This window comes from Corythoichthys intestinalis, chromosome 19 (assembly GCF_030265065.1).
Source record: "Corythoichthys intestinalis isolate RoL2023-P3 chromosome 19, ASM3026506v1, whole genome shotgun sequence".
Lineage (NCBI taxonomy): Eukaryota > Metazoa > Chordata > Actinopteri > Syngnathiformes > Syngnathidae > Corythoichthys > Corythoichthys intestinalis.
Genome location: NC_080413.1, coordinates 34,180,682 through 34,204,624, shown reverse-complemented (window position 1 = coordinate 34,204,624; position 23,943 = coordinate 34,180,682). Strand labels below are relative to the sequence as shown.

Genomic DNA, 23,943 nt, shown 5'->3' with positions numbered 1-23,943 from the left:
TGTTCGCCGAATCATGTCAGGTAATTAAAACAACCTAACTAATAATAATAATTAGGGTTGTTCCGATCATGTTTTTTTGCTCCCGACCCGATCCCGATCGTTTTAGTTTGAGTATCTGCCGATCCCGATATTTCCCGAGCCGATTGCTTTTTTTTGCTCCCGATTCAATTCCAATCATTCCCGATAATTTTTCCCGATCATATACATTTTGGCAATGCATTAAGAAAAAAATGAATAAAAGTCGGACGAATATATACATTCAACATACAGTATATAAGTACTGTATTTGTTTATTATGACAATAAATCCTCAAGATGGCATCTACATTATCAACATTCTTTCTGTGAGAGGGATCCACGGATAGAAAGACTTGTGACTTTGTATATTGTGACTAAATATTGCCATCTAGTGTATTTGTTGAGCTTTCAGTAAATGATACTGCTGCCATTCAACCCAAATCCATGATGGGAAGTGGACCCATAACTGCATAGTGCTACCAAATGATATATCTTCTCTGCGTTGGGAAATAACATAAGGTGTTAAGAAAAAGATCAATTGCTACCTTGCTTCCCCACATTGCTTCCCATGATATTTCTAATCGTAGGGAGGGGGATTGTAAGGCTTTAGCCTATTAAAAAAAGACTCCAAAGGCTGCCAAAATTCACTCTACTCATTTTACGCTGTCTTTTATCTCTCTAAATGGGTGAAACGGCGCCATTACAGATTGAGCGCGACAATGCGTGAGTGGGTCGTGCAACGCATGCTTTAAATGCATTAAATATTTAACGTGATACATTTAAAAAAATTAATTACTGCCGTTATCGGTACCTTAAGCCTAAACTAAAGACTCTGGATGAGTGTAACATATTATGTCTGTAACGTTAAATACATTGAGAAAACAATTTACTTGAAAAGTATATATATATATTAAAAAAAGGCATGGCCGATATTTTTTTGCCGATTCCGATACTTTGAAAATGACGTCATCGGGACATCGCTAATAATAATAACTATTGTCAGGGATAAAAGAAAAAAATCAATTAACTGTTTAACAAGTTAAATGATGAGTGACGCATGCGGCACTTTGAAGTTCGCGTCTCTGGCTAGATCAAACCCAAACGTCTGTCAATCATCGTTAACTTTAATGAGCAACTCCAGTGCACTGCGTGACCAACAAAGAGTAGGAAGAGGGATGGAGAGTGAGACTATGTGATCGGCTCACGACAGCTCATCTGTATTTATTATTAGTTTTTTTTATTGAAAAAAAAATCTGCAATGGACTGAGGGCGAAAAGTTTGAAGCGCAAAGTAGCGAGCGATCACTGTATTGGCTTTTGTGAAAATTGAAGGCTTTTAGTTGCGTCTTATAGTGCGGAAAATACAGTAATTCCAAAAATTCAAAAAACAACATGCAAGATACAAACCTTAAACAACATAACATCCATTTTAAATGGTCAATCAAAGGCAAAAAATGGCACAACATGCACATCTATCTTATTCTGGTGAAAGAACCGGGGAAAAAAAAAAAAACATTTGAGAGGTCTAAATCTCCAGGTAACCTTAGCATAAATTATTTTGCACTTAAGGTCAGTTGTTCCCAATGTTTTTTTTTTTTTTTTTTTTTTTCATGAAGACATTAAACAAACATTCAAATTTTCTTTAGCCAACTTGTGATTAATAGGTTAATCAAGTTGACACGATCCTAGTTATCATCTAATTATAAACAACAGTGTTGATCTTTTCTTTCTTTTTCAGTTTAACGTGACAGGAGCATTAAGTCATATCATTGTACAGCGTTTACAGCAATAATTGAGGAAGAGCCTTATTAAAGTTATCCATTGAACTGAATTATGGTGAGCAAAGTTCCTCCCCGTCTTTTACGGACATGCTCACGCTTTCATCATAAAACCAAATAGAGTATTTTGTAGGTAGCAGCATGGGCTTTGCAGAGCGCTGCATGAAGATTGGGTTGCTCATTGTCACTTTGGCAGTTATAAAGGTACTTTTATTTAAAATTTCATATGAAAAACACCAGTAATTGAAACTTTTTGTTTTATTTCCAGGTGCACACTGCTCCAACAACTAAAGGTTGGCTTATAATAACACAGTTACCCAATGCATGTTGAAGACCTTTTTTGAACAATAAGACATGATGACACGTATTTTTCTTATCCAGAAAATAATGCAGATGCTGGTGAACTGAGGGATGATATCCTAGATATTAATAAGGGTATTTGTCTTTAGTTGTTTAATATGTTCTCTTTGATTGCAAGTTTTGTTGATTTGCATTGTTCAATTGCATTTTTAGATTTGAAGCATCTTTTTGAAGGAGATATTGCCGGTAATGTAAGTATATCGCTGCTGAAATACTTGAAATTAAACGAATAACAGACAAGTTATAGCTCACTATGTGTCTTCCAGCCCTCCAGAAATGCAATTCTTGATGAAACAAGGAGATGGAAGTTCCCTATACCTTATATTTTAACTGATTCATTAGGTATGATGAGCTGAATGAACATTTCTGATCGAAAAACAGTATTATAATCACAATGCTTATCTCGTAGAGTTGAATGCTAAGGGAGTAATACTCCAAGCTTTTGAGGAATACCGTTTAAGATCCTGCGTGGATTTTAAACCCTATGAAGGAGAGACAAGCTACATCTCCTTCACTAAGCTCTCTGGGTAAACTACAACCTTCTGGGTCATGCATCAAATGATCAAACTATAGAATACGTTGATGTGGCTGAATGTTATCCAATCCAGGTGCTGGTCATATGTCGGAGATGATAAAATTGGACAGAATGTGTCCATTGGGGCACGATGTGACACCAAAGCCATTGTGCAGCATGAACTCCTGCACGCTCTTGGGTTTTACCATGAACAATCACGCTCCGACAGAGACGACTATGTCAACATTTGGTGGGACCAGATTGAAGAAGGTAATGATTAGTGTTGTCCTAGTTGAGTGGACAGTATTGGTATCAACGTCCGATATGGCTAGTTTTGGATTTTCGGGCAGTATCGGATTTAATCACAGGATTGGTGCAGATTCAGTATTCATATGTATTTTCAGCAACGTTGCGCTTTTTGGTTGCTGTAAATCAAATCACTGCAATGTAAATTATGATAAATTTACTTAATTTAAAAATAATAATAATAATTAAAATAAAAAACACAAACTTCCTGGCAGTTGCTTCCTTAGAAAATGCAATTTATGTTACTTACATTTATTAGATTTACCAAATTATTTCTATTTTTAAGAACTCAAATTAACTTTGATGATTAGATTATAGTAAATTTATAGTTTATTTTGAGTTAGCAGTACTCAAATTAACTTGAATTTATTAGATTACAGTAATTTACTTATATTTGAGTTTTCAGAACTGGAGTGATACGTATAGCGATAGCTTTGATGCTGCTAATTCAACAGATGCAGGTGAACTTCAATTTTTTTTTCACCTGAAATAATTTTACAATATAAACTGCACATGCTAATTTAATCAATAGCATGTTTTCAAACAGTAATGACCCTACTCCAACATAAATAAAGCAAGCACACTCAAAGGATTAACTCAGTGGACAACAATGCATTTAACACATGCTGTTCTTGTGTCCCATACACTGCACGACCTCAAGAAACGGCGCACTTTATGGAAAAGAACACACATGACATAACAACAGCAACGACTAAATTCTCAGTTGTGGTTGCCATGCTACCCATCATCCATTGCGGCAGAACAGACAAAATAACAGCCACTATAATATTTTACTCTTTTATAAACTGTCACGTTGCCATATACAGCATGGCAAGGCGACAGTTTATAAAATAGTAAAATATTTACTCACCAAATCGATGTGAAGTAAGTACATTAAGGCTACGTTCATACTACAGGTCTTAATGCACGAATCCGATTTTTTCGTGTTTTTCCGACTCGAGTGAGGCCTGAACGTGACAAGTCGCATAGAACGGGACCATTTCAAATCCGATCTGGGTCACTTTTGTATGTGGTCTAAATCCGATCTGGGCCACATTTTTCCAGACTGTCGCGGCGGTCTGTACTGTCCAGTCCCGGAAATCGGATTTAATGCAGCAATTACGTCATCAAAAAGCGAGAGACGGTACAGTAGCTACGGTAGCGATGCAGCTGTGTGTTATTAGCGCCTAGCTTGCCTTGAACACGGCTTTTTAGGAAGGGTCGGACTTGACAACAGTCATAAAAAAATAAAAATAGGTTTGAGGATAAGCCTGAGAATGATCGATTTCCTCTCTGCTCCATATAAGCAATATTTCAACATTGCTTACACGGTCGAGAGTCGGGGCAAACTGCCCGTATGTGTGTGACATGCACGAACAGTGCGTGCATGCTATCGATCCATATACTTTGAATATAAGCCTAAACGGGGATTATATATGCCTGTTATTTGTGTCCTCTTTTTAATAAGCAAAATATGATATCCCTGGAATGACGGATGACAGCCAGCATGTGTGATTGTATGGTCAGAACCCGCTGCGATGACTGAAAAAACGCGAACCAGTGCCCTAAAAAAAATGTTTTTTATTTTATTTATTTTTTTGTGTGTGTTCAATGTATTTATTCAGATTTTGCATTGGAAACAGATATATATAAGAAATGTTTTTTCACTTTTTTCCCAAAGTACAGTGGGGCAAATAAGTATTTAGTCAACCACTAATTGTGCAAGTTCTCCCACTTGAAAATATTAGCGAGGCCTGTAATTATCAACATTGGTAAACCTCAACCATGAGAGACAGAATGTGGAAAAAAAAAAACAAAACAGAAAATCACATTTTTTTATTTTTAAAGAATTTAAAGAATTTATTTGCAAATCATGGTGGAAAATAAGTTTTACCAAAAGTTCATCTCAATACTTTGTTATGTAACCTTTGCTGGCAAAAACGGAGGCCAAACGTTTTCTGTAACCCATCATAAGCTTTTCACACACTGTTGCTGGTATTTTGCCAATTCCTCCATGCAGATCTCCTCTAGAGCAGTGATGTTTTGGGGCTGTCGTTGGGCAACACGGACTTTTAACTCCCTCCACAGATCTTCTATGGGGTTGAGCTCTGGAGACTGGCTAGGCCACTCCAGGACCTTGAAATGCTTCTTACGAAGCCACTCCTTTGTTGCCCTGGCTGTGTGTTTGGGATCATTGTCATGCTGAAAGACCCAGCCACGTCTCATTTTCAATGGCCTTGCTGATGGAAGAGATTTTCACTCAAAATCTCTCGATACATGGCCCCATTCATTCTTTCCTTTACACAGATCAGTCATCCTGGTCCCGTTGCAGAAAGAAAGCCCAAAACCATGATGTTTCCACCACCATGCTTCACAGTGGATATGGTGTTCTTCGGATGCAATTCAGTATTCTATCTCCTCCAAACACGAGCATCTGTGTTTCTACCAAATCTTTTGGTTTCATCTGACCATAACACATTCTCCCAGTCCTCTTCTGGATCATCCAAATGCTCTCTAGCGAACCGCAGACGGGCCTGGACGTGTACTTTCTTCAGCAGGGGGACACGTCTGGCAGTGCAGGATTTGAGTCCCTAGCGGCGCATTGTGTTACTGATAGTAGCCTTTGTTATTGTGGTCCCAGCTTTCTGTAGGTCATTCACTAGGTCCCCCCGTGTGGTTCTTGGATTTTGCTCACTGTTCTTGTTATCATTTTGACGCCACGGGGTAAGATCTTGCATGGAGCCCCAGATCGAGGGAGATTATCAGTGGTCTTGTATGTCTTCCATTTTGTAATAATTTCTCCAACAGTTGATTTCTTTACACCAAGTGTTTTACCTATTGCAGATTCAGTCTTCCCAACCTGGTGCAGGTCTACAATTTTGTCTCTGGTGTCCTTCGACAGCTTGGTCTTTGCCATAGTGGAGTTTGGAGTGTGACTGACAGAGGCTGTGGATAGGTGTCTTTTATACTGATAATGAGTTAAAACAGGTGCCATTAATATAGGTAACGAGTGGAGCCCTGTTAGACCTTGTTAGAAGAAGTTAGACCTCTTTGACAGCCAGAAATCTTGCTTGTGTGTAGGTGACAAATGCTTATTTTCCACTCTTATTTGGAAATAAATTCTTTAAAAATCAAACAATGTGATTTGTTTTTTTTCCACATTCTGTCTCTCATGATTGAGGTTCACCCATGTTGACGATAGCAGGCCTCTCTAATCTTTTCAAGTAGGAGAACTTGCACAATTGGTGGTTGACTAAATACTTATTTGCCCCACTGTATCATAAAAAAAACAACAACAAAAAACTTGTATGTATATTCATTCATTTTCCACGTGCTAACCACTCGGTCACCATGTTGCCTCTATATGTATTATATGTATAACTATACATATACTGTATGTGACTATATACATATATGTGACTATATACATATATGTGACTATATATATATATATATATATATATATATATATATATATATATATATATATATATATATAATGTATAATGTCAAGTTCAAATACAAATCTTTAGGAGGACATTTATAAACATTACAGAAAATAAGGAGAGAAGGCACTCAATTAAATTGAACAGCTTGCAAGGAGAGTGGAGAAAAACTATACATTGCAATACTAAGAACAAACGATACAGATTCCACACTCGTTCTAACCTAAGCCTTCTTTTCCCTTTTTTTTAAAATTTTTTATTTGAGATGGCCCTAGCAACAAGTACCTTGAATGGAATTGGGAACCGAAGGCGAGGGCGACACCCAGTGAATTTGCTGTCCTTGCCCCATTGTCTCGAGCAGACCAGTTTCCTCAAGACAAAACTTTTTTTCATTGCAAGCAATAATAATCAAAGCATCTCTTCGTTGTGAGCAGCAATTGATTTAAAGCAAATATATAATAAACATCTTAATTATCTCATCAGTTCACTTATCATATTTAATTAAGTTGTATATTAGCATTTACAGTGTGGGGAAACGTTTCCACTGTATGGGAATACTTCTCTTTAGAAACCAATGATACGAAAAGATTATCGTGTTACATTTGCATATATAGCATTTTAGGAGGAGGTACCAGCAAGGCTTATTCTGATTAAAAAAAAAATAATAATAATAAGATAAAAAAATATTATTTGTAATTTACAGTGGAATTGCTCTAAAAAGTTTTTCAAGCGTTTTCTATTGACTAAATTATATTTCTTTTACCTGAGTTGTATCACAGGAGTATTCCTGAATATTTAGGTGAAAATTTAACGTACTTTGTTTGATTTTTGTGTTTCAAATGAACGACGTTACATATAAACAGTAAGTGAAACACATTCAAATGCTTCATTGCTTCACAGGGAAAGAGCACAATTTCAACAAATATGAGGATGACTTCATCACTGATCTGAACACTCCATATGATTATGAGTCCATCATGCACTACCGGCCATTTTCTTTCAACAAGAATGCGAGTATCCCTACGATTACCACCGCAATTCCTTCTTTTAATGAGATCATTGGACAGCGACTAGACTTCAGTGAAGTGGATATCAAAAGGCTCAACCACATGTACAGTTGCGGTAAGTTCGTACTCCTAAAAAAAGGGGTAAAAGACATGACTTCCCTCCAAATTATTTTTGATCATGGTAGTAGCTAGTAAGAACCTAACATGTTACCCAATCTGGGCCAGGTTTGTATCAAAACTGTTTTCACTATTAAATTTGGGGTCCATTTTGTTCTATGTATCATACTGTAATGTGTTTACATTGTAAATGAAATTTGTCTATTGGAAGTAATAATGACAGCACTTCTTTTTCATGCCATTTATTATTGGTACCATATTTATGCACCATAACAATACAACATTGCTTTTTCGCAAAACATTTTAATTGGAGCAAGCAACTTCACATTAAAGATGACCCATTTTTAGACTGTAAACAACAAATTATATTTGTTAAGGTTCTGGGTAGCGGCATAAGCGGATTTTAAGGTGTGGCAAGCCCCCAAACCCGCCCCCCCCTTTCTTTTTTTGATTGAAGTAATTTTTCTTTTTGAAAATCTATATTTTTTTTTGAAGCAACTTATTTTTTGATTGAATAATAAAGACAAACATGTCCTAGCCAAAATGTGGCCCAAACACAAATCAACATTACTTCAATCAAAAAGTTTCTTAAATCCCAAAAAATTTGACTTCAATCCAAAAAAAAAAGAAAAAAATTAAAATAAAACTTAGTTTAATAAAACAAAGAAAAATAGCTTTCACATTTTTGGAGTTTTTTTAGTTTAAAATTTATTTTTGCATTCAAACTTTTTTTTTTTTTAATTGAAACGATGTTTTTTTTTTTTTTTTTTTGGTTGAAAATATATATTTTGATTGAATAATAAAGACACAAATCTACCTCCATATGGCTCCGCCCAGGGGATACAATTTTTGACAAGGATAACTACATTGGCACGACACCGGCGGGCGTACCAAATTCAATGGATGATGATCTTGACGAAAAGTACTGCCTAAGCAGCCTGATTTAGAATTCCCCTCAAGAATGATGGGAAACAAAAAACGTTCATTGTTAACTTATTATTATAAATATTCTTGTAAGTTAACTTTATTGCTGACACTGCGTTTCAGAGTCATCAACATGTCGTGCCCCCCCTGCCCCAAAAGTCAAACTCCGCCCATGGGCAGTGGTAATAAACGTTCGTTGACGATGAGAGGGAGTGAAATATAGTGTCCGAAGAATCCGGCGGGCAGTTTAGTGATAAAACAGGTGAACGGGCAGGCAGGCGTTCTGGTAGGCAAGCAGTAAGGCATCTAGGGAAAAAAAAAACAAAAATGAGCTCAGTATCAGAGAACAAAATTCTTTGTTAGCTGAAAGTCACGTAAGTTAGAGTTTTTGATCTGGTGATGATGTGAGGCCAAAGCCCGGTTTAAGTATGATGCTTATGATCAGTTGCATGTGGTCCTAGGCTCACCCAACTGTGCAATCAAGGCAGCGACACAAATGCACAAACACAAGGAGGAGGGCCTCAGTTTGAGTAATAGTATTCAAACATTAAAACATTTACAGCAACACAGAGTAAATGCTTTCTCCTGCTATATGTGGTTATGCAACAAATTTTGAATTACTGAACTTGCAGACATGGCAGATCTTGATTACACCGGCCATTTTATTAACAATCAATTGAATAACTTGTTTAGCAGTCAAGTAGTGACTTCAAAATGCAATTATGACTTTGAATAAAGCACATATATAAAAAGTTCTGTACGGCGAGATGACGTGTTCAGAATCCTGCATGTTCTCCTGTTCAGTGTTACAGCGGATGCCACCGTTAGGGTGTTGTGCTGTTGTGACGTCACACGTCGACAATTACATTTTCAGATTTTTAGTGCGTCCGGTCTGCCCCGGACCAGGGTGTAATCTATCAGTTGGACTGTCAGATTGATGATCCCGGCCGCATCTGGCACACTGAGTCTTTCAACAGATGTGATTGCTATCTGAACCTGGCGAGCTGACGCCGGATCCAGCGCACAGTCACCTGCTATAGGAGACTGTTAACTGATCCAATCCTTGCCCCACAGCCTTTTCCTTGTGGTGTTGTGTGCAGACAGTAAACGCGGTCTGCAGGGGGAGTCATTGCAACGCGAGGGGCACTAATTATAATAGTAGAGAATCACTCGCGTGCATGCACTCCTTGTCATTTGCCACCCCGGGTGTCCACCCAACCCAGCTGTACCAGGAACCGCCATTGTACGGTTGACTCATCGCTAGTTCTATTTCATCCCTGCTGACCGCCAGAGGTATGAGTAATAATACCAAAGAAGTCCCCTATGACCCTAGGTTGACCCCCGGAAAAAAATTTAAGTTCCGGTGACAACAAAGTTCTGGTCCCTACCAAACCTTCTCATGTGAGCGCAAGGATTCTGAGCTCTGGTGGTCATTCGGGATTCATAGAACCTAGATTATTTTTTGTTATAGAAAGTGCTTGATTTCACTTGTTGCTGCTGAGGGTGACCAAAACAAGTATTAGGTTTTGGGGATCTTACTTTTCCCTATAAGCCAACTATCTTTGAATTTTTCCCTATTAATAAATAAAATTATCATTTAAAAATGGCATTGACAGTATGACCAACAGATACAGTGGAGCAAATAAGTATTTAGTCAACCACTAATTGTTCCCCCACTTGAAAATATTAGAGAGGCCGGTAACTGTCAACATGGGTAAACCTCAACCACGAGAGACAGAATGTGGGGAAAAAAAAAAAAAAAAAAAAAAAAAAAAGAAAATCACATTGTTTGATTTTTAAAGAATTTATTTCAGATTCAGATTCAGAATATTTATTGTCATTGTTACAAAAAAAGCACAACGAAACTTTGTTTGGAGCATCCATCCAGCTCATACAGCTAAGTTGGTAAAGTGCAAAGTGCAAATCATGGTGGAAAATAAGTATTTGGTCTATACCAAAAGTTCATCTCAATACTTTGTTATGTACCATTTGTTGGCAATAACGGAGGGCAAACGTTTTCTGGATCTCTTCACAAGCTTTTCACACACTTTTGCTGGTATTTTGGCCCATTCCTCCATGCAGATCTACTCTAGAGCAGTGACGTTTTGGCGCTGTTGTTGGGCAACACGGACTTTCAACTCCATCCTCACCCCGTGGCGTCAAAATGATAACAAGAACGGGGAGCAAAAATCCTAGAACCACACGGGGGGACCTAGTGAATGACCTACAGAGAGCTGGGACCACAGGAACAAAGGCTACTATCAGTAACACTATGCGCAGCCAGCGACTCAAATCCTGCACTGCCAGACATGTCCCGCTGCTGAAGAAAGTACACGTCCAGGCCTGTCTGCGGTTCACTAGAGAGCATTTGGATGATCCAGATGAGGACTGGGAGAATTATGTTATGGTCAGATGAAACCAAAACAGAACTTTTTGGTAGAAACATAGGTTCTCTTGTTTGGAGGAGAAAGAATACTGAATTGCACCATACCCACTGTGAAGCATGGGGGTGGAAACATCATGCTTTGGGGCTGTTTTTCTTGGGACCAGGACGACTGATCTGTGTAAAGGAAAGAATGAATGGGGCCATGTATCGAGAGATTTTGAGTGAATCATCAGCAAGGCCATTGAAAATGAGACGTGGCTGGGTCTTTCAGCATGACAATGATCCCAAACACACAGCCAGGGCAACAAAGGAGTGGCTTCGTAAGAAGCATTTCAAGGTCCTGGAGTGATCTAGCCAGTCTCCAGGTCTCAACCCCATTGAAAATGTGTGGAGGGAGTTGAAAGTCCGTGTTGCCCAACGACAGCCCCAAAACATCACTGCTCTAGAGGGGATCTGCATGGAGAAGTGGGCCAAAATACCGCAACAGTGTGTGAAAAGCTTGTGAAGAGTTACAGAAAACGTTTGGCCTCCGTTATTGCCAACAAAGGCTACATAACAAGGTATTGAGATGAACTTTTGGTATTGACCAAAAACCTATTTTCCACCATGATTTGCAAATAAATTATTTAAAAATCAAACAACGTGATTTTCTGGGTGTTTTTTCCACATTTTGTCTCTCATGGTTGAGGTTTAACCATGTTGACAATTACAGGCCTCTAATATTTTCAAGTGGGAGAACTTGCACAATTAGTGGTTGACTATTTATTTGCCCCACTGTAGATGTCATTTTACAATAATCATTTTTGTTAATCATTATCTTTTAACAGCAAACACGCTCACTCTTCTGGATCAGTGTTCCTTTGAACTGAACAACATCTGTGGGATGATCCAAAATGAGGATGACAATACAGACTGGGTACAGACACTGAGCACACCTGATGATATGGACCACACCATTGCAGGACGATGCAGAGGTACAGAAAAAAAGCTTTTTAGACTTGGTATCAAAATTCATTTTTGTACTTCTCAAATACCTCTTCTCCTCCATTTGATTTAAGATTCTGGCTACTTCATGAAGTTTGACACTTCTTCTGGTAATGCTGAAAACAGCGCCTTACTAGAGTCTCGTATCCTCTACCCGAAGAAACACGAGCAGTGCTTGCAGTTCTTCTACAAGATGACAGGAGCAGTAGGGGCCAAACTGGTGATTTGGGTCCGGATTGACGATGGAACTGGAACTGTTCGCAGTGTCAGGAAGATCCACACCATCACCAGTAATACATCTTATGAACTTTGGTATCACATATTATGCATGAGTCGATTCATATATTTATCTAGTTTTTTTTTTTTTTTTTTTTTTAACGTCTCAGGTGATGGAAGTGGTGCCTGGAAAATTAGCCACGTAACGCTTCGTATGTCCCAAAAATTCCGCTATGTCTTCCAAGGGATCAGAGGATCATCAGACTCCTCTGGCGCCATCTTACTTGATGATATCACACTTAGCGAGACAGTTTGTCCCACTGCTGTCTGGCAAATACATGACTTTATTGGACTTCTTTCCAGCACCCAACCTGGCCGAGCAGTAACGAGTCCTTGCTTTTACAACTCTGAGGGCTATTCATTCGGAATACAAATGTACCCAAATGGAGACGATAAGGACTTCCCAGGCTATGTCAGTCTGTTCTTCCACCTATGCAGTGGTGAAAATGACGCAGTGATGGAGTGGCCGGCCTATAATCGACAGGTGACATTATCTGTGATGGACCAAGATCCAGATGTTAAAATGAGGATGTCATCTACAAGGAGTTATACCACAGGTAGGCCAAGCACACTCGTACACACAAATAGTCATGAGCAGAAGTACAGTGCCTTGCAAAAGTATTTGGCCCCCTTGAATCTTGCAACCTTTCGCCACATTTCAGGCTTCAAACATAAAGATATGAAATTTAATTTTTTTGTCGAGAATCAACAACAAGTGGGACACAATCGTGAAGTGGAACAACATTTATTGGATAATTTAAACTTTTTTAACAAATAAAAAACTGAAAAGTGGGGCGTGCAATATTATTCGGCCCCATTACTTTCAGTGCAGCAAACTCACTCCAGAAGTTCAGTGAGGATCTCTGAATGATCCAGTGTTGTCCTAAATGACCGATGATGATAAATAGAATCCACCTGTGTGTAATCAAGTCTCCATATAAATGCACCTGCTCTGTGATAGTCTCAGGGTTCTGTTTAAAGTGCAGAGAGCATTATGAAAACCAAGGAACACACCAGGCAGGTCCGAGATACTGTTGTGGAGAAGTTTAAAGGATACAAAAAGATTTCCCAAGCTTTAAACATCTCAAGGAGCACTGTGCAAGCCATCATATTGAAATGGAAGGAGCATCAGACCACTGCAAATCTACCAAGACCCGGCCGTCCTTCCAAACTTTCTTCTCAAACAAGGAGAAAACTGATCAAAGATGCAGCCAAGAGGCCCATGATCACTCTGGATGAACTGCAGAGATCTACAGCTGAGGTGGGAGAGTCTGTCCATAAGACAACAATCAGTCATACACTGCACAAATCTGGCCTTTATGGAAGAGTGGCAAGAAGAAAGCCATTTCTCAAAGATATCCATAAAAAGTCCCGTTTAAAGTTTGCCACAAGCCACCTGGGAAACACACCAAATATGTGGAAGAAGGTGCTCTGGTCAGATGAAACCAAAATTGAACTTTTTGGCCACAATGCAAAGCGATATGTTTGGCGTAAAAGCAACACAGCTCATCACCCTGAACACACCATCCCCACTGTCAAACATGGTGGTGGCAGCATCATGGTTTGGGCCTGCTTTTCTTCAGCAGGGACAGGGAAGATGGTTAAAATTGACGGGAAGATGGATGCAGCCAAATACAGGAACCTTCTGGAAGAAAACCTGTTGCTATCTGCACAAGACCTGAGACTGGGATGGAGATTTATCTTCCAACAGGACAATGATCCAAAACATAAAGCCAAATCTACAATGGAATGGTTAAAAAATAAACGTATCCAGGTGTTAGAATGGCCAAGTCAAAGTCCAGACCTGAATCCAATTGAGAATCTGTTGAAAGAGCTGAAGACTGCTGTTCACAAACACTCCTAATCCAACCTCACTGAGCTCGAGCTGTTTTGCAAGGAAGAATGGGCAAGAATGTCAGCTTCTCGATGTGCAAAACTGATAGAAATATACCCCAAGCGACTTGCAGCTGTAATTGGAGCAAAAGGTGGCGCTACAAAGTATTAACGCAAGGGGGGCGAATAATATTGCACGCCCCACTTTTCAGTTTTTTATTTGTTAAAAAAAGTTTAAATTATCCAATAAATTTTGTTCCACTTCACGATTCAAGGGGGCCAAATACTTTTGCAAGGCACTGTATGTGCACCCCTATTGATTTTCCAAGTTCACGCACTTTAGGTCTGAAATTTCAATCATAGATGCATTTCCACTTATAGAGACATTGTCTATAAAAATGATATAATTTTTAAAATAATTTATTTGTACTTTACTGGGGTTGATAAGTATTTGTACCCCAGAGAAGACCAGTGCTAATATTTAGTGCAGAAGCCTATGTTTGCAGTTACAGAGGTCAGACGCTTTCTCTAGTTCTTCATCAGGTTTTCACATATAGAGACAGGGATTTTGGAATTTGCCGTTTTATTTATTTATTTATTTATTTTTAAACCTGTCCTGTTCAGCTGTTTGACACAGAGACTGGAAGTCTAAGTGCCCGGATTCTGAACAGTTTTAATGTTTCACATTGAGAGTCTGGCATACTTCCATTGTGATCATTCAAAATACCTTTTTATTATGACAAAGCAGCGAACAGGAAGGGATTATGGGGGGACAGAAGAAAAGAAATACAAGAGAAGAAAGAAAAGAAACATACACAAACAACGACAAGAAATACATTGAACATCTAAACTAGTTACTAATATGCTGGTGCTATCGTCAGCGAGATGTATTTCCGGTTTAAACCATGTGGGGGCCTATTGGCCAGTGAAAGAGGAGAATGGGGGTGGGGGTGTCTATAAGCCTATAAGCTAAGTGATTGAAAGGGGTAGCGTGTACACAAATCAGTTCTGTGATCTAGAACCCAGTAATCGTGTGAATCTCTTATGAGTGTAAGCCCGTTGGCGACCAACCCTATGCCGCCGCATCGCCAATCCCGGCACCGGGACCCCCAACCCGAGCATGCCCTACCACATCCAGCAGCATGCAAGCCCCACCGGGCGCGCGACAGCCACGCAGACGGGCGGAGAAGCCGTTTTAGCTCCATCCAAAGATTTTCGATTGGATTGAGGTCTGTAGACTGACTATGCCACTCCAGAACCTTGATAAGCTTTTTACCCACCCACTCCTTGGTCAGCTTGGCTGTGTGCTTCAGATCATTGTCATGTTGGAAGATTCAGCCACAAATCATCTTCAAGTCTCTGACTGTGGAAAGGAGGTTGCTGCTCAAAATCTGCCGATACATTTCACCATTCATCCTCTGCTATATACAGTACAGTAGTCCTGTCCCCTTTGCCGAAAAGCAGCCCCAAAGCATGGGGTTTCCACCACGATACTTCACAGTGGAGATGGTGTTCTTGGGATTATACTCATCCTTTTTTTTCCTCCACGCACGGCGAGTAAAGTATGCACCAAACACTTCTACTTTGGTTTAATCTTACCCCATGATTTTCACCCATGACCCCCTCTGCATCATTCAGATGGTTCCTGGCAAACTTCAGATGTACTGGCTTCAACAGGGGAACCTTCTGAGCAATGCATGCTTTTAAACAATTGCACCATAGTGTTCTACTGACAGTAGCCTTTGAAAGTGTGCATCCAGCTCTCTTCAGGTCATTGACCAGCACCTGCTGTGTAGCTCTAGGCTGAGCCTTCACTTTTCTCATCATGAGTGATTCCCCACGAGGAAAGTTTTACATGGAGACTCTGTCCGAGGTAGATTATCAGTCATTTTTAGCCTTTTCCATTTTCCAACAATTTCTGCAACTGTTGAATTATTCTCACCCAGCTGCTTTCCAATAGTCCCATAGCCTTTTCCAGCTTTGTGGAGCTCAGTTTTTTCTCTGGTGTCTTTCAAAAGCTCTCTGGTCTTGCCCATGGTAGCAGTTGGATTATGACTGAATGTGGGGTGCACAGGTCACAATAATGAGCTCAATCGGGTGCTGGGTGGGTGGCTACTCATGGGCTAAAGGTGGACTTTTTTAAAGGTAGACAGACAACTCTTTTGAGTGTCATAATTATTGCTGATTTTCAGGGGTACAAATACCTATGAGCCCTAGATAATAAATAATTAATTATTTTAAAAATTATTAGGGCTGTCAAAATCATCGCGTTAACTGGCGTTAATTCATTTTTTAAATTAATCACGTTAAAATATTTGACGCAATTAACACAGATGCCCCGCTCAGACAGATTTAAATGACAGTACAGTGAAACGCTCACTTGTTGTGTTTAATGGAGTTTTGCTGCCCTCTGCTGGCGCTTGGGTGTGACTGATTTTATAGGCTTCAGCACCCATGAGCATTGTGTAAGTAATTATTAACATCAACAATGGCGGGCTACTAGTTTATTTTTTGACTGAAAATTTTACAAATTTTATCAAAACGAAAACATTAAGAGGGGTTTTAATATAAAATTTCTATAACTTGTACTAACATTTTTCTTTTAAGAACTACAAGTCTTTCTATCCATGGTTCGCTTTAACAGAATGTTAATAATGTTAATGCCATCTTGTTGATTTATTGTTATAATAAACAAATATAGTCCTTATGTACCATATGTTGAATGTATATATCAATCTTATGCCTTATCTTTCCATCCCTACAATAATTTACAGAAAAATATGGCATATTTTATAGATAGTTTGAATTGCGATTAATTGCGATTAATTATGATTAATTAATTTTTAAGCTGTAATTAACTCGATTAAAAATTTTAATCGTTTGACAGCCCTAAAAATTATACAATGTGGGTTCCGTATTTTTTTGTGTAGATTATATCTCTATAAGTGGAAATGTATCTATGATTGCTATTTCAGACCTGTAACTATTTTCTAAGTGGGTGAACTTGCAAAATCACAAAGGGCGCAAATACTTCTGCTCCTCACTGTATAGAGCAGGGGTCGGGAACCTATGGGTCAGGAAAAAAAAGTTTCGATCTACTCCTATGACCGGTGACCGTCGCCGTTTTGCGCACGGTCACCGGTCATATGCTGGTGTTGTGCACTAATGAGTAGACGTGACTTTTGCGGCGTATGTTAACTTTTTTTATGCTCCGACAACACTCGCGCAATTCGCAATAGATATCATCAAATAGCAACCTAGATGTGCTACGTTAGATCCCCCCAAGTCCCATGGCATTGGCTGCGTGAGCCCAGGGTGATCATGGGACACATAGTCCGTATACTACAACCGGCGACTAAAAAGCCGGTTCGCAGTAATTTTAGTGGGAAAGTGGCAAACATACATGTCGTTGTGTCTATCTATATTTTTATTTATCTATGAATCGCATTGGCAACGCAGATGAGCCAGAGACACTGTTCATGTGGGGTCGCGGTATTTTGCTGTCGAAAATAGCGGCCAATGTGCGCATGTGCGTGAAGTAAACTTCCCTCATTTTTAGTTTCATTTTCCGCGTTTGTCAGCTAATTTTAGAAACCCTTTTGAGAAGATGGGGAAAAAGAAAAAAAGTTGAGGAGTATCGTACTTTTCAGCAGGAACTGACAGAGGAATTTGCCTTTGTGGAGATTTTTTGACGACTCATAGACTGCATTACCTATTGATGTGACACTTCGTCATTCTTTGCGCGACGCCTTACTGAGGGCTGAGCTTGAATCTTCATTTAGTACTAGTCATTCGAAGGCGGCACACAGTCATGTCAAGAATATGGTATATAGGGTGGTAAAATGGGGTTTTCAATATACAGTGGGGAAAATAAGTATTTAGTCAACCACCAATTGTGCAAGTTCTCCTACTTGAAAAGATTAGAGAGGCCTGTAATTGTCAACATGGGTAAACCTCAACCATGAGAGACAGAATGTGAAAAAAAAACAGAAAATCACATTGTTTGTAAAGGATTTATTTCCAAATTACAGTGGAAAATAAGTTATTGGTCACCTACAAACAAGCAAGATTTCTGGCTGTCAAAGAGGTCTAACTTCTTCTAACGAGGTCTAACAAGGCTCCACTCGTTACCTGTATAAATGACACCTGTTTTAACTCATTATCGGTATAGACCCTACTCACCAATGTCACAGAATAACGTGTCGCTGTATCCAACCGCCATATTGTCCGTCTTTGTTTATCCGTATTCCCAATGGCTTCAATTTGTCGTGCAATTTATAGTGCAATTCATGGAAGCCCCGGTGCTTTCAGGCGCTGTAAACCCATTGGATGCATTGCCTAAAAGGCGTTATGTGGAAAAGCTTCAGTCTATCCATTCGCCAGATCCATATTTGATGCCTAAATCGATATTTTTCGACACGCTGTCTTCACCCTTTCTGCCTGACATCTGCTACCCTGATATATACAACTATCTTGTCCACACAAAATCAGCCTATTCTCACGAAAGTTTGAAAAACTTTAAGAGCAGCACTCTAAGCAACATTACCCCGTGTGGCCCTTTACTTCCAATTTTCTAAAATGGCGACAATCAATAAAAAAAAAAAAGTTGACTGCGATGGGCGACGCTTCAAGGATATGTGGATATTGGACTATTTCTTCAATAGAACACTCAACAACTGTGTCTGCCTCATTTGCAAAGAGACGGTCGCTGTTTTTCAAAGAGTTCGATGTGACGCGATATTAACAAACAAGACACGCTAACATGTACAACATTACAGGGAAGATACGCATCGAGAAATTAAAGCAACTTAAAGCTAATTTAATTTCACAGCAGCAGTATTTCGCAAGAGCCCGAGTGTCGAAAGAGAACGCCAAAAAGACGAGACTGTTAAAATTATGAATTAAAAAAAAAAATAAAGCTAGTGTGACACACAGAAGGGCTTGCTAAAATTTGTTTAAATATATTGTTCTATGTAAATCAGCCAAGGTAGCCCCCCGCATTTTTACCACACCAAATCTGGCCGCCTTCGCAAAAGGTTTGGACACACCTGTTTAACTGATGATCCATAGACGAGGCCAGCTTCTTTCACTTGGTACCAGCTAAATACTATTCAAAATGTAATGATGGTGGAAGAAATAAGCATCTGGAATTTGAAACTGTATGTTGTCGACGATTAGCCTTGCAATGATCTTAATTATGGTTGTCAGCCCAAAACCCTCGAAATATATATTAAATGCATCTTACCAGATATAAAATGACTACTACATAATCCGTGGTAATCGTTTGGAGCCCAGTTTTCTCGTCAGCAGTCCATCTCGCTCTCGTCTCCGGGTCTCTCGGAATACGGTAGAACTTCAAGTCTCTCCGTCTATCTTCTCTGTTATTGCAACCAACCGCCACACACGCCTTCACCATTTTGATTATTCATGTTAACGAGCAGAAAAACACGTCAAAATACGAGGAATTTATGTAGCGGTAGTGCGTCAACACGACGAGTAGACGGACAATATGTCGCGGAGGCGCGGAGGCATGGTTGTGACGTCATGTGAGTAGGGTCTATAAAAGACACCTGTCCACACTCTCAGTCAGCCACACTCCAAACTCCACTATGGCCAAGACCAAAGAGCTGTTGAAGGACACCAGAGACAAAATTGTAGACCTGCACCAGGCTGGGAAGACTGAATCTGCAATAGGTAAAACGCTTGGTGTAAAGAAATCAACCTTGGGAGCAAATATTAGAAAATGGATGACATACAGGACCACTGATAATCTCCCTCGATCTGGGGCTCCATGCAAGATCTCACCCCGTGGCGTCAAAATGATAACAAGAACGGTGAGCAAAAATCCCAGAACCACACGGGGGACCTAGTGAATGACCTACAGAGAGCTGGGACCACAGTAACAAAGGCTACTATCAGTAACACAATGTGCCGCCAGGGACTCAAATCCTGAACTGCCAGACGTGTGCTGAAGGAAGTACACGTCCAGGCCCGTCTGCGGTTCGCTAGAGAGCATTTGGATGATCCAGAAGAGGACTAGGAGAATGTGTTAGTATCAGATGAAACCAAAATAGAACTTTTTGGTAGAAACACAGGTTCTCGTGTTTGGAGTAGAAAGAATACTGAATTGCATCCGAAGAACACCATACCCACTGTGAAGCATGGGGGTGGAAACATCTTGCTTTGGGGCTGTTTTTCTGCAAAGGGACGTGGACGACAGATCTGGTTAAAGGAAAGAATGAATGGGACCATGTATCGAGAGATTTGAGTGAAAATCTCCTTCCATCAGCAAGGGCATTGAAGATGAGTCGTGGCTGCGTCTTTCAGCATGACAATGATCCCAAACACACAGCCAGGGCAACAAAGGAGTGGCTTCCTAAGAAACATTTCAAGGTCCTGGAGTGGCCTAGCCAGTCTCCAGTCTCCTCAACCCCATAGAAAATCTGTGGAGGGAGTGGAAAGTCTGTGTTGTCCAACGACAGCCCCAAAACATCACTGCTCTAGAGAAGCTCTGCATGGAGGAATGGGCCAAAATACCAGCAAGAGTGTGTGAAAAGCTTGTGAAGAGTTACAAAAAAAGTTTGGCTTCCATTATTGCCAACAAAGGGTACATAACAAAGTATTGAGATGAACTTTTGGTATTGACCAAATACTTATTTTCCACCATGATTTGCAAATAAATTCTTAAAAAATCAAACAATGTGATTTTCTGGGGGGGGGGGGGGGGGGGGCTGTCCACATTCTGTCTCTCGTGGTTGAGGTTTACCCATGTTGACAATTACAGGCCTCTCTAATATTTTAAAGTGGGAGAACTTGCACAATTAGTGGTTGACTAAATACTTATTTGCCCCACTGTAATTAAGAGGACTGTTCACTCATACATCAATCAACGTTAATTCATTTGTTATTTATGTTGTGTTTGCAGATGATTTTGCAAGCTGGACCAAACCATCAGCCACATCGGGTGGAGTGTGGGACGCTAATTGCAATTGCTACCGGGGTCCAGGATGGGGTTGGAGCACTTTCATTTCCCATCAGCAACTCCAAAAGAGGAGCTTCATGAAAAACAATGACCTCATCATTTTAGCTGACTTTAATGGTGATTATTCCAAATATCCACAGTTTTACTCTTCACGTTGATTTTTGTGAAGCGTGTAACAATAATTATGTATTTATGCCATCAGATTTGACACATTTGATCAAGTCTGAGGTACCCGTCTTAACCGTCCCACCAAGCAAAGACACATTGGCTGAGAATCCAGTAGCAATAAACGTGGAGTCTTCCAAAACCAGAATCCCTCGTGCTGACACAGACCCATGTAATCCCGATCCTTGTTTGAATGGAGGCGTGTGTCTGGTTATAGATGGAGTAGCCTATTGCAGGTGTGTTTTTTACATGGAGTAGAGTCTTTGAAATGCTTTGAAAGCCTTGTTCAGTGTCAATTTGAATATACTGTAGAGCCTTATTTCCTTCACATCCGTGCAAACCCAATCCTCCCTTCACGTTCTTTTAATTTCGCAAAAATTCATTCCCGGTGAGTAATTTTTAATTAAACTTATAAAGCAGTAATGCGTTAATGAATTTGAATAATAAATGCAACCATAACGCAGATTATTATTCAATATACACTGGTATGAAAAAGTATCTGAACCTTTTGGAATTTCTCACATTTCTGCGTAAAATCACCATCAAATGTGATCTGATCTTTGTCAAAATCACACAGATGAAAAAAACTGCTTTGACTAAAAGCACCCAAACATTTATAGGTGTTCATATTTTAATGAGGATAGCATGCAAACAATGACAAAAGGGTGAAAAATAAGTAGGTGAACCTTCACATCTAAAATATTTTGGCCCTTTGGCAGCAATAACTTCAACCAGACTCCAACTGCTGTAGTTCAGTCAGATTCCTTTGATGTCTGGCATGAATCACTGTTTTTAGGTCATGCTACAGCATCTCTATGGGGTTCAAGTCTGGACTTTGACTAGGCCACTGCAGAACGTATATTTTGTTTTTCTGAAAACATTCTGAAGTTCATTTACTTCTGTGTTTTGGATCATTTTCTCGTTGCATCATCCATCCTCTTTTTAGCTTCAACTGTGTGACAGACGGCCTCGGGTTTTCCTGCAAAACATTCTGATAAACTTTTTAATTCATTCTTCCATTAATGATTGCAAGTTTTCCAGGCCCCGAGATAGCAAAACAGCCCCAAATCATGATGCTCCCTCCATAATACTTTACAGTGGGGATGAGGTGTTGATGTTAGTGCGGTGTTCCATTTTTCCTCCACACATGATGTTGTGTCTTACTCCAAAACAATTCAACTTTGGTTTCATCAGTCCACAAAATATTTTGCCAAAACCTCTGTGGAGTGTCCAAGTACCTTTTTGCGAACATTACACAAGCAACAATGTTTTTTTTTTGACAGCAGTGTCTTCCTCCGTGGAGTCCTTTCATTAAAACCATTCTTGGCCATAGTTTTACATATAGTTGATGTGTGCACAGAGGTATTGGACTGTGCCAGTGATTTCTGTACCTCTTTAGCAGACACTCTAGGGTTCTTTTTACCTGAGTATTCTGCGCTGAACTCTTGGCGTCATGTTTGGTCGACGGCCACTCCTTGGGAGAGAAGTAACAGTGCCAAACTCTCTCCATTTGTAGACAACTTCTCTGACTGTCAATTGATGAACATCCAAACTTTTAGAGATGGTTTTGTATCCTTTCCCAGCTTTATACAAATCAACAATCCTTGATCAGCTCTTTTGACCATGCCATGATGCACATCAGACAATGCTTCTCATTAAGACATTTCTTACCTGGGTTGTGTCTTATAGTGGGCAGGGCAGCTTTGAACCACTCATCAGTGATTGGCACACACCTGACAAACTGTTCGGTAAAAATTGGTTTCAATTGCTTATTTTCCCCCCTTCTGTCATTGTTTGCATGCTATCCTCATTAAAATATGAAAACCTATAAATGTTTGGTTGGTTTTAGTTAAAGCAGACACTGTTTTTTTTTTTTTTTTTTTTTTTTTTTTTAATTTTCGGGCCAATACGGTAAATGTAACTCTTTACGACCCACCTCTGTCCACCCTGCAACATCAATTCACTTTGAATTATCTCATCTTATTTTTTACCCTCTGCTTGTTTTCAGGTGTCCTTCAAGTCAGACCTCCTTCTATAGTGGTAACAGGTGCGAGCATGTGCAAATAGGCAGACGCCTACTTGAATCACCTAATGCTGACCTTGTGCCCAGTGTGCCGAGGTACAAAGTTCTGTCTTCACGCTCACCAGAATCGACTCCAACTCTGTTATTCTTCTTAACTGTTGGAATAACAAACGCCCTCTGGGTCTCACAGCTTTAGACCAATGGTCCAGTCTTAAAATAATAATTTTTAAAAAATATGTAAATGAAAATCACAAATAAGTGTATGTGGTGATAATAAATACACTCATCTTAATAACTCCTAATTCGGCAGCTGAACTTTTCCGGGGATACATTTGTTAGTACGAGAGTAAGTATCTGCACTTTTGTTCTATTTGCTTGTATATTGGCTTTGCATGCTATGTCGGCTTCTAGATGGAGCCACCCTCCTTGCTCGTTGTAAACTTCATTATCACCTCAGTGTGCTTTGCGTTGCTGGGAAATAAAGATGGCTGCACAACTTTCCATTTGCACCAAAGAAGAACAGCAATCTGTAATCTGTTTTCTGTATTCAAAAGATGTACTGAGAGCTGAAATCCATAGAAGACTGCCAGTACAATACTAAGGGTGTAACAGTACATGTATTTGTATTGAACCGTTTCGGTACGTGGTGCTCAGTTCGGAATGGAGGCGTACCGAACGGGTTTCTGACGTAATGTAACCCTTACTTTTCGAGGCTGTGGGTCAATCGGGTTACAGTTTCTTTTTGTAGATTATATTTACTCTGTCTTCTCTACTATAATGAGGACCAACACGGTAGGATAGTATAACCCAGAAACGTTGAGAACGC

General features: G+C 39.6%; 1 protein-coding gene across 1 annotated transcript; it reads left to right on the top strand.

Moving 5' to 3' along the window:
• The first annotated feature begins 1,922 nt into the window (after positions 1-1,922).
• Positions 1,923-23,557, top strand: LOC130907662 (meprin A subunit alpha-like). Its single transcript, XM_057823001.1, has 14 exons — positions 1,923-1,998; positions 2,063-2,087; positions 2,176-2,229; positions 2,308-2,345; positions 2,421-2,496; positions 2,564-2,681; positions 2,763-2,938; positions 7,321-7,542; positions 11,682-11,828; positions 11,913-12,128; positions 12,225-12,671; positions 20,873-21,046; positions 21,132-21,330; positions 23,103-23,557. The coding sequence occupies exons 1-14, from the start codon at positions 1,936-1,938 to the stop codon at positions 23,311-23,313; spliced, it is 2,166 nt and encodes a 721-aa protein (XP_057678984.1). The 5' UTR covers positions 1,923-1,935; the 3' UTR covers positions 23,314-23,557.
• The last annotated feature ends 386 nt before the right edge of the window (positions 23,558-23,943 follow it).